This window comes from Mus musculus, chromosome 11 (assembly GCF_000001635.26).
Source record: "Mus musculus strain C57BL/6J chromosome 11, GRCm38.p6 C57BL/6J".
NCBI classification, from domain to species: domain Eukaryota; kingdom Metazoa; phylum Chordata; class Mammalia; order Rodentia; family Muridae; genus Mus; species Mus musculus.
The window spans coordinates 103,611,213-103,622,921 of record NC_000077.6 but is presented as its reverse complement, the minus strand read 5'-3'; the positions used below and the strand labels follow the sequence as shown (position 1 = coordinate 103,622,921).

Below are 11,709 nucleotides of genomic sequence, written 5' to 3'. Positions count from 1 at the left end.
CTTGTCTTTAGCTGCATATGTATCAAAAGATGGCCTAGTGGGCCATCACTGCAAAGAGAGGCCCATTGGACTTGCAAACTTTATATGCCCAGTACAGGGGAACGCCAGGGCCAAAAAGGGGGAGTGGGTGGGTAGGGGATTGGGGGTGGGTGGGTATGGGGGACCTTTGGGATAGCATTGAAAATGTAAACGAGGAAAATACCTAATTAAAAAAAAAGCCATGTTATGGCTCAATGAACATAGCATGGTACATTTAAAAAAAAAGAATATATCATTCCATTTTCCTAGATTAAGGAAAGACAGTAGCATAGTATAACCTCTAGGTTATTAGCAACATAGAGCCAAAAGGACCTTGGGGCTCTTATGGATTGTGAATTCTATAGTTTCCCACCCCCAAAAAGGCACAAATAACTAGAGTAGTCAGCTATTCTTTTCTCAGATAGCATGAATACAAAGTTCCTTAATAATGTTTTCTCATCTGTGTATGACAATAGAATCTCACAGAGTCTATTAGCTTTATCCTTTCTGAGTAGCCCATCTCCTCTCTTTCTGTGTGAGGTTGGCTTATGCTTAATTTTGGCACATAGGTATAAAGCTGTGTAGCTCAGAGCACTGTTGCAGCTTTTAAGCATCCTACTTACCCATATGTCAGTATGAAGTGTGACATAAAATGTTTTTAAATTTGTAAAGAAAATATAACAAAGTAATCAATTGAGAAAAGAGACACAAAAAGGGCATAGATATAAAATACATTTTGGTAAAAAAAATGTTAAGAAATGCTTTCAGATGAGAAAGGATTGGATATGGTAGCTTTCTCCTAATCAGTGTTCCAAAATGTACATCAAAATTTATAAACCTAGAAAGGTTAAGCACATTACAGAAGGCCTGTGTTAAAAAAGGTCTACAAGAGGTTAAAAACTTGAATGTAGTGATGTATGATTAAGTTTATATTCATGGCCTGCAGGTAGCTCAACAGATAAATGTACTTGCCACCTCATAATCCAAGCCTCATGATCAGAGTTCCATTCCTAGAAGCCTCTTAAAGGTGGAAAGAGAGAACAAACTCCATAAACTATTCTTGGACTTCTGCATGCATGTTAGAGCATGTGCCCTATCCACCATACAATAATAATAAAAATGTATGACTTTATTGTAATTAAACATTACTTTTAAAGTCCTAACAACATATTATTTGGTGCTTATTCATTGATCAGTCTACTGTGGACACAAGGAAGATGCTACAGAAGCAAGAAACAGGATACAAATACTCCAGGATTACTTTTAAATTTGACTGTTGGAATTTTCTGCAACAAAGTTGAAAGAGAGATAGTCCAAAAGGCCCAGGAAAAAAGATTACTGGTAAGAGAACAAGCAGAATCTAATTGGGACCCTGCCCAGTAATGGTTTTGTAACAAAGGTTAACTGTCATAAATAAAGGGCGGGGCAGGGCAAGCTGGTTGTCAAGGTTCCGAGGGCTTTCATTCAGTTTCCCACCAGTGTGGGACAGCGCTGTGGATCAGTCCCTACTGCATGCCATGCCTCCACTGCACTTTGGCGCACGAAGGCTTCTCTTCACGTGGCAACTTTTGTGGCTGCTAGCCCCAGCTATTTCCATTCCAGAGTTCACTGGAAATCCAGTCCAGTTGACTTCAAAGCCGTGGGTGCCAACCAAGCTCTGGTCTTGGCACCCTTCTGATCATCCACCTAGAGCCGCACATACTCGAATATCCAAGACAGACACAGGGGACGTTGATCACCTGGGGTCCTCTGTTTCCACAGAGATGCTGTCCCCACTTGAGGAGTTGACTGACAGTTTGCTTCCGTTCCAGGACCCTAGTACTCTTCAGGAGCTGAACCCAGCATCTGAGGAGCTCATTTCCCATCAGGACCTGACTGACAAGCTGATACCAACTGGGAAGCAGCCAGGGAATATGTTAATGCTAAGTGGGGATCAAAATCAGGCTCCCACCCTGTCTTCAGAGTTCAAAAGTACTGCCAGTCTATTTGGGGATGCAGCAAAAACGTTCATTGTTTCACCCAAGGAGTTGAAGAAAGGTCTAGCTCAGCACAAAAAACTTGCTAAAGTGGTTGTTGGAAAACCTCAGTTTCAGAAACCAATTATGGATGATTATTATGAAGACCTGACTATGAATGAACCTCATTCTTATAACCTTCCTCTGCAATCCCAGGGGAATGCAGACGAAGTTCCCGAGCTCTTAGAGCAGGTTGAACTTGACCAGATGGAGACACAAACTCAAAATCCAGAGAACCTCCAGCAGGAAGCTCCAGATTATTTCCCACAGTCTCCTGAGGAAGATGAAACTTTAAATAAAAAAGAAGACCCAGTTCACCATCAACTCTATTATGCTTTGCCCACTATTACAGGTAAGCCTGTAGATACACAACTTAAAATTACTTCTGAGCCTATAAAGGAGGTTGAGTCATCTTCATATGAGGAGGAGACTCCAACTCAGACTCCAGGTCCTCTTGTTGGAGCTGAACTTTTTCTTAGCCAGCAGCAGCAGCAGCCAGGTGAACCTTCTGAGACTCCTGAGGAAGGTGAATCTTCTGGAATTGATCTGGAGTCTTCAATTCAGCCTCAGGAGGATTCAGAGGAGGTAGGCCCCTTACCAACTCAGCAAGAAGATCTATCTCAACATTTAGGCCCTGTTTTGGAGGATGAATCTTCTCTCAGTGAGCTAGAGCAACCAATTCAACTTTCTGAGTCTCCTGAGGTGGTAGGATCCGATTCTGAAAACCAACCAGAAGCCTCAGTTCAGCCTACAGTGTTCCCTGTAGTCGAGCAAGAGGCTCCATTTGGAGCTCCAGAATCCCCTATTGAGACTGTAGTTGAAACTTCACCAATTCCTGAAATCCAGCCAACTCAAAATGAAAATTACCAGTATCACTTGCCAAATGTTACAGTTATACCTGTGGATGTGACACTTACTATAACTTTGGGGCCTATAAAGGAGGTTGACTCTTTTCTGGCCCAGCAGGAGTTCCCAGTGCATGCTATAGAGTATTCTAATGATATTGAACCTTTTCTTAAAGAGGAAGAACCTCCAGCTCAGACTTCTGAGACTCCTGGGGAGAGTCAATTTGAAAGCCAGCTGGAGGTACCAGTTCAAGCCTCAGAGTATGATGAAGAGCTTAAAAGTTCTGCAACTGAACAACTAGCTCAATTTCCAGAGAATCATGGAGTGACAATTTTGCCCTCAAATCTCTATCAGACTCGGCATTCTAGCTTGTCAGATGTGACTGGTCAACCTTCAGATCTGGCTATTACCATAACAGAAAACCCCATAGAGATGGGAACTTCTGTCTATCATGATGCTGCTGCAACGCCTGAAGAGGTCGAATTCTTGAAAACTCAACAGGGTGTTCTATCTCAATCCCTAGAACCTATTCTGTATGACAAACCTTTAAGCCAGCAGGAAGACATAACTGGAATATCACAGATCTCTGAGGAAGGAGAACCCTTTCCAGACCAGCAGGAGACTCCAGAACATAGTCTAGAGCTACCTACTGAAGAGATAGCTCAACCTCCAGGTCACCACGAGGTAACAGGTCTACCCCTGGGTCATGGCCAAGTTTATTCTCCAGCATCACAGAATATCCTAACTCAGTATCCAACTGCCCCAGAAGAGGATCAGTATTCTCCAGTTGGTCAAGAGGTCCCAAACCAACTTGGAGAGTTTTCTGTGGAACCTTCTCCAAGTCAGCAGAAACTATTTCCAGTGCTAAAGCCCACTGCAGCTCAGGCTTTAAAACCTCCTAGGGTGGGGAATTTTTCTCTAATCCATAACAAGATTCCACATCACTCTCCAAAACCACTGAAAAATATGGTAACTGACATTCCAGGACACAAAATGACAGTTCCAAGACCAGATCAGGATCAAGGTGAGTATATAATATCATCTAATGGTTCATTTCAGTCTTTGGACCTGGAAGTCACTGTAACTTCAGGAATTACTCCAGAGACTATGCATATGTTACCAACGAGAACTATAAATCCACAGATTTATTCTCAAGTGAAAATCTCACATCCACAGCATGTAGAGACTCAGCATCCAAACCCAGCTAAAACCACAGTTCAACCTTTGGATCTGGAACTTGCCATAAATCTGCAATCTACTCCTAAGGAGAACTTTGCTCAAACTTTGCAGGAGACCACAACTCAGTTGACAGGGCCACTTAAAGAGGTTACAGTGCAAGCTCCAGAACATCATGAGGGGACAATTCCAATACCAACTCAAGATCAAGCTAACTATCCACGTTCACCCACTGTCTCATTTCAATCCTTAGATCTGGAACCCACCATAACTCCAGAGGCTAATGGAGAGCCTTATCATCCTACAGTTTCACAGCAGATTATAATAGTTCATCCTCCAAAGCACCCTCTGGTGATATATTCAGAACAAGTTCACACTCAGCATCCAAACCCTACTGAAGCCACAGCTCAACCTTTAAATCTGGAACTTATCCTAACTTCACAACCTACTGCTGAGGGAGAACTTCCTCAAACTCTACAAGACAGCACATCTCAGATAATAAGAGAACCACTTATAGAGGTTGTAGCTCTAGTCCCAATCTATCAGGAGGTGACAGTTCAAACGCCAAGTCAAGATCAAGCTGAATATTTAACCTCATCTACTGTCTCATTTCAGCCATTAGACCTGGAACTTTCCATAACTCCGGAGTCTACCAGAGAGCCTCATCTTCCTACAGTTCCACAGCAGACTATAATAGTTCATCCTCCAAAAAACCCTCTGGTGATACATTCAGAACAAGTTCACACTCAGCATCCAAACCCAACTGAAGCCACAGTTCAACCTTTGGATCTGCAACCTACCATAACTCCACAACCTACTGCTGAGGGAGAACTTCTTCAAACTCTACAAAACAGCACAGGTCAGATCACGGAATCACCTACAGCGGTTGCAATTCCAGTCCCAGTCTATCTGGATATGACAGTTCCAACACTAAGTCAGGATCAAGCTGAATATTTAACCTCACCCACTGTCTCGTTTCAGCCCTTAGATCTGGAATCCACCATTACTCCAGAGCCTACTAGAGAGGCTGAACATTTTACAACTCCAAAGAACACTACTGCTTTTCCTCCAAAGTACACTCATATGACACTTCCACAAGAAGTTTCTGTTCAGCACCTAAAACCAACTGAAGGCATAGTTCCACCTCTGAATCTGGAACTTACCATAACTCCACAACCTGCTACTGAGGGAGAACTTTCTCAAACTGTGCAGGAGAGCACAACTCAGATTACAGAACCTCATAAAGAGATTATAGTTCCAGTCCCTGTATTTCAGGAGGTAACAGTTCCAACACCTAGTCAGGATCAAGCTGAATATCAAACATTTCAGCATTTGAATCTAGAACTCACTTCAGAGCCTACAAAAGAGGCTTACCGGTCTACAGTTTCAAAGACGACTATAACAGTTAATTTTCCAAAGCGCACTCAGCATCCAAACCCAGCTGAAGCCACAGATAAACCTTTGGATCTGGAACTTACCATAGGTTCCAGTTATCAATCTACTGCTGAGGGAGAACGTTTTCAAGAGACCACAACTCAGATTTCAGAAACACCTAAACAGGTTGTAACTCCAGTCCCAGAATATCAAGAAGTGGCAGTTTCAGCACCTATTCAGGATCAAGCCAAGTATCCACTTTTACCCACTGTCTCATTTCATCCCTTGGACCTGGAACTCACTATAAGTTCAGAGCCTCCTAGAGAGGCTTACCCTACAACAACTCCAGACCAGACCATGGTTCCTCCGCAAAAGTACCCTCTGGGGATATATCCAGGGGATGCTCACATTCAGCATTTAAATCCAACTGATATCACCATTCAGCCTTTGGATCTGGAACTTACTGTACATAGTCAACCTACAACTGAGGAGGAACATTCTCAAAGCATTCGGAAGAACACAACTCAAATTACAGAACCAGTTAAAGAAGTTGAAGCTCTAGCTCCAGAAGGTGAAGATGTGACGATTCCAATGCCAATACTGGAACAAACTGAATTTCCAACACCGAACAGTGTGTCATTACAGTCTGTGGATCAGGAACTCGCCATACTTTCAGATCTTCCTGGTTGGACTTACCACCCTCAAAAACTAAAGGAAATTAAAAGACATACACCAGGAAAGATTTTCCTTCATTATGCAGAACCTCCCATGGGAACGGTAGTTGAAACTCCAGATCTGTTTTTCCTCAAAACTGCAAAATCTAAACCTGTGCAGGAGACCTCAATTTATATTACAAAATCATCTAAAGAGATTGTAGCTCGAAGTCCAGAACATAAGGAGGCTGTGCTTCCAGATCCAGTTGAGGGTCAAGAGAAGTCTCTAAACCCACCCAATATGTCATTAAAACTTTTGGATCAGGAACGTATCATACCTTTTCTTCCTCGTGGACTGGCACAGGAGCCTCCAAATCCAAAGGAGACTAAAAACCATACACCAGGGAAGATTTTCCTTCATCATGCAGAACATCCCATAGGAATGGTGGCTGAACCTCCAGATCTGTTTTTTCTCAAATCTACAAAATCCAAACCTACACAGAAGACGCCAACTCAGATTAAAAAATTACGTAAAAAGGTTGCAACTCACACTCTAAAATATAAAAAGGGGATGCTTACAGCTCCAGTTGAGGGACAAGCTGAGTCAGTACCACCACCTAATATGTCATTACAGCCTTTGGATCAGGAACTCACTATATCTTCTCAACTTCCTGCTTGGACTCACAACTCTCCAAATCCAAAGGAGAGTAGAAACCATACACCAGCAAAGATTTTCCTTCATTATGCAAAACCTCCCATGGGAACGGTAGTTGAAACTCCAGATCCGTTTTTTCTCAAAACTTCAGAATCTAAACCTGTGCAGGAGACCCCAACTCAGATTACAAAATCACCTAAAGAGGTTGCAGCTCACACTCTAGAATATAAGGAGGGGGTTGTTCTGGCTCCAGTTGAGGGACAAGCTGAGTCAGTAGCCCTACCCAATATGTCATTACAGGCTTTGGATCAGGAGTTCACCATATCTCCTCAGCCTCCTGCTTGGACTCACCACCCTCCAAATCCAAAGGAGACTAAAAATCATACACCAGGAAAGATTTTTCTTCATTATGCAGAACCTCCCATGGGAATGGTAGTTGAACCTCCAGATCTGTTTCTTCTCAAAACTACAAAATATAATTCTGTGCAGAAAAACCCAACTCAAATGACTAAATCGCCTAAAGAGATTCTTGCTCAAACTCCAGAATATAAGGAGTGGGTGCTTCCAGTTCCAGTTGAGGGTCAAGCTGAGTCTCCAACCCCACCCAATATGTCATTACAGCTTTTGGATCAGGAAGTCATCATACCTTCCCTTCTTTCTCCACCAGCTCGTGACACCCCAAATCCCAAGGAAACTAAGACTCATACACCAGGAAAGATTTTTCCTCATTATGCAGAGCCACCCATAAGAATGTCAGTAGAACCTCCAGATCTGTTTTTTCTCAGATCTACAAAATCTAAATCTGTGCAGGAGACTCCAACTCAGATTATAAATTCACCTAAAGATGTTACAGCTCCCACTCGAGAATATAAAAAAGGGGTGCTTCCAGCTTCTGTTGAAGGTCAAGCTGAGTCTTCACTACTACCCCATATATCATTACAGCATTTGGATCAGGAACTTATCATACCTTCCCTTCCTCCTCCACAGGCTCACAACCCCTCAAATCCAAAGGAGACTAAGAAATATACACCAGGGAAGGTTTTTCTTTATTATGCAGATCCTCCCATGGGAATGGTAGTTGAACCTCCAGATCTGTTTTTTCTCGAAACTACAAATTCTAAACCTGTGCAGGAGACCCTAACTCAGATTTCAGAATCTCCTAAAGAGGTTGCAGCTCAAACTCTCAAATATAAAAAGGTGGTGCTTCCCGCTCCAGTTCAAGAACAAGATGAGTCTGCCACATCACCCAAAATGTCATTGCAGCCTTTGGATCAGGAACTCACCGTATCTTCTCAACCTCCTGCTTGGAATCACAACCCTCTAAATCCAAAGGAGATTAAAAACTATGCACCAGGAAAGATTTCCCTTCATTATGCAGAACCTCCCATGGGAACGGTAGTTGAACCTCCAGATCTTTTTCTTCTCAATACTTCAAAATCTAATCCTGGGCAGGAGAACCCAACTCAGATTACAAAGTCACCTAAAGAGGTTGTAGGTCAAACTCTAGACTATAAAGAGGGAGTGCTTTCAGGTCCAATTGAGGGTCAAGATGAGTCTCCAGCTCCTCCCAGTATGTCATTACAGCCTTTAGATCAGGAACTCACCATGTCTTCTCAGCCTCCTGGATATACTCACCACTCTCCAAATGCAGCGAAGACTGAAAACCATACACCAGAAAATAATTTTTTTCCTTATGCAGAACCTCCCATGGGAATGGTAGTTCAACCTCCAGATCTGTTTTTTCTCAAAAGTACAAAATCTAATCTTGTGCAGGAAACTCCAAGTCTGATTACAAAATCACCTAAAGAGGTTGCAGCTCACACTCTAGAATATAAGAAGAGGTTGCCTCCAGTCCCAGTTGAGGGTCAAGCGGAGTCTCCACCACCACCCAATATATCATTACAGCCTTTGGATCAGGAACTCACCATATCTTCTCAACCTCCGGGTTGGACTCATCACCCTCCAAATCCAAAGGAGACTAAAAACTATACACCAGGAAAGATTTTTCTTCATTATGCAGATACTCCCCTGGGAATGATAGTTGAACCTCCAGATCTGTTTTTTCTCAAAACTACAACATCTGAACCTGTGCAGGAGACTCCATCTCAGATCACAAAATTGCCTAAAGAGATTATAGCGCAAACTTTAGAATATAAAGAGGGCTTGCTTCCAGTTCCATTTGGGGGTGAAGATGATTCTACAACTCCACCCAATGTTTCATTACAGCCTTTGGATCAGGAAATCATCATATCTTTTCCTTCTCTTGGACAGGCTCAGCAACCACCAAATGTGAAGGAGAGTAAAGAACATCAGCCCGAAGAGATTCTCTTTCACAATGCAGAACCTTCAATGGGAACAGTAGTTGATCTAGATCTGTTTTTTCCTAAAACTATGGAATCTAAACCTGTGCAGGAGGCCCCAACTCAGATTACCAAATCACCTAAAGAGGGTGTAGTTCAAACTCTAGAATATAAAGAGCTAGTGGTTTCATCTATAATTGAAGGTAATGTTAAGTATGTAACACCCAATGTTTCATATCGACCTTTAGACCTAGGGCTCTCTGAATCCTCTGGCTCCACTACCGAGGTTTATCGTTCTACTACTTTGAATGAGACTACAGTTCCTTCTTCAATGCATCTTCAAGTCCCAATGCCACATTTGCACTCAAATTTTTCTGTAACTCAACAACCTAATACAATGGCTAAACATTCTTCCATAATGGAGACTCCAGCTCATCCTTCAGAGATACCTGTGGAGACTGTAGCCCAATCTGTAGAGTATTATCCAACAATAGTTTTAACTTCAGTTTATATTGAAACTCAACATTCAAATTTATCAGCTATAGAAACGGCACATTCTGAAGTTCCAACAACCACAGCTCCTTATCCACAGGCTATATATTCTGAAGTCCCAACAACTACAGGTCTTTATTCAGAGGCTACACATTTTGGAGTCTCAACAACTACAGCTGCTTCTCCAGAGATTACACATTCTAAAGCCCCAGAGACTACAGCTCTTACTCCGAAGTGGCCTGGTACAACAAGTCTATCTCCAGATCAGGTTGAGAAACATTCAAGCCCTACAGTTCAAGTTTTGAAAATGGAATCTACCATAACTCCATATTCTGAAAATTCTAGTACAGAAAATGATTTAACTATAGAAAAAAGTGCCTACAATTACACCAAAATATGTGACTTCTGCGTGTGTGAAAATGAGACACTGTTGTGTGTTCATCTCAGCCCAAAATGGAGACTCCAACAAGTGCCTGTGCCAAGGCCCAACACCTACAATGACACTTTTGTTATCTTGTAAGACTCACCTTTTCTTATTTCTGTTTTACATTCTGCCTGACATGGCAACCTTTCCCTCAAAGCCTTCCCAGACCTTCCTTGTCACCCCAGCTCCCATCAATTGACTTTTTGCTTTTACCTTGGCTTTGTCAGCTTTTTATTGTCTTCACTTTCCTTCTTACTTCAGTGCCCCTTCCCCAAACTTTTATTTATAATTTTCTTTTTCCGTATTCATTGCTTAACGTCCGTTCTTCTGTTTCACTACACCCTCTTTATAATTTATTTCATTAGTGAAGATGTAACAGACTGATTAGCGTAGATTGCAGAGCTGGACTCCTGAGGCTGGAGCCCAGATCTTTCATGTGGTAGCTCCTCAACTCTAGGAAGAATTCTTAGCTGTGAATGAACTTCATAACCCGTAAAATGGGAAGTCTGATAGCTACTCTTCCATAGGGCTGATGTGAGTCTTAGTTAAATACATGGAATATTTATCTTAGTTCTTAGCATATATGAGTGCTAGGTGTTAATACTTTGAAATTTCTCAGTTTTGTCCAGAGCTCATTCTTGTTCTTAGCTTTCTATATTTTACATTCATTGTGTGCACTACTCAGGGCTAAGAAGTATGGGAGCTATATATGTATGAAGTTTTTCTCTGGAATGTGAATTACTAGACAAGGAAAGGGGGAATATTATGTTAAATCTTAACCTTTGTCCCAAAGTGTTTTTTTAAATAAAGTAAAAATAGGGATTACAGCATAAGTAAAGGCATAGCTACAAGAATAAGGATTTAGTGGAATCACTTACCAGCAAAGAGAAAGCAATGAGACATATTATGAAATACTTTGAATATCAACTCTAGTGGTTTGAAAGTCACAGTATGCTATAGAGAACCATAGAACATTTCCAAGAACTACTGAAAAACTATTAAATGGAGGGCAGAACCTTGCTATGTAGTATAGGTTGGTCCTGACTTCATGATCATCCCGCCTCAGCCCCTTAAATAACAAATATAGGCATGTGTCATAACACTCAGATATAGGATTATTTTAGCACCCATGTGTTGAGTGATCCAGGGGAAAAGCTTAATTCTCGATGACCATGTAGAAGGATCTAGCAAAATTTAGGAATAAAGTGAGGGAGAACTGAGCCACTGTGGCCATTTGGTAGTGGGAAGGAAACCCTGAATCTCCACAGAGTAGGAGAGGAGAGGATTTAGTGACTGATTAAAGAGTTGAGAACTGATGCTGCCTTTAGTCCCAGCACTCAGGAGGCAGAGGTGGTAGATCTCTGTGAGTTCAAGGTCAGTCTGGTCTACAGAGCGAGTTCCACACCAGTCAGGGCTTATAGGTGAGAGCTCATTTCAAAATAATAAAAAAAATGAGCCCACAGTTTGCCTTGATGAAGATGAGGAAGACAGTTTAACAGATGGACTCAGCAGTCAGGAATGAGAGCAGCATGGGGGTTGAGTTCAGTTGTAGGCATTTCCTTTATTGGTGAACATAAAATTAGCTTAGGTGAGAGGAGATGTTCACTATCAAGTGAAAAGATTTTTTTCTTCTCTAACATAAAAAAATATGTTCAAACTGAGCAAGAAAGTCTTCACTGAAGTAAGAACATACGAAGGGTAAATACTCAAAGTGAGTCAAAGAACAAAGAAACTGAACATAACTAAATTTAATAGC

The 11,709-nt window shown here is 41.8% G+C and overlaps 1 protein-coding gene across 2 annotated transcripts in view; it reads left to right on the top strand.

Annotated features, from left to right (window-relative positions):
* Positions 1-1,438: 1,438 nt before the first annotated feature.
* Gm884 (predicted gene 884) overlaps positions 1,439-11,709 on the top strand; it is an 86,907-nt gene continuing 76,636 nt past the window's right edge. Inside the window, exon 1 of one of the 2 annotated variants that reach the window (XM_030246104.1) lies at positions 1,439-10,045. In XM_030246104.1, coding sequence (XP_030101964.1) covers positions 1,536-10,045 — 8,510 coding nt within the window. In that variant the 5' untranslated portion in view covers positions 1,439-1,535. The remainder of the gene's footprint in view (positions 10,046-11,709) is intronic. The other variant, NM_001033434.2, reaches the window with a different exon arrangement.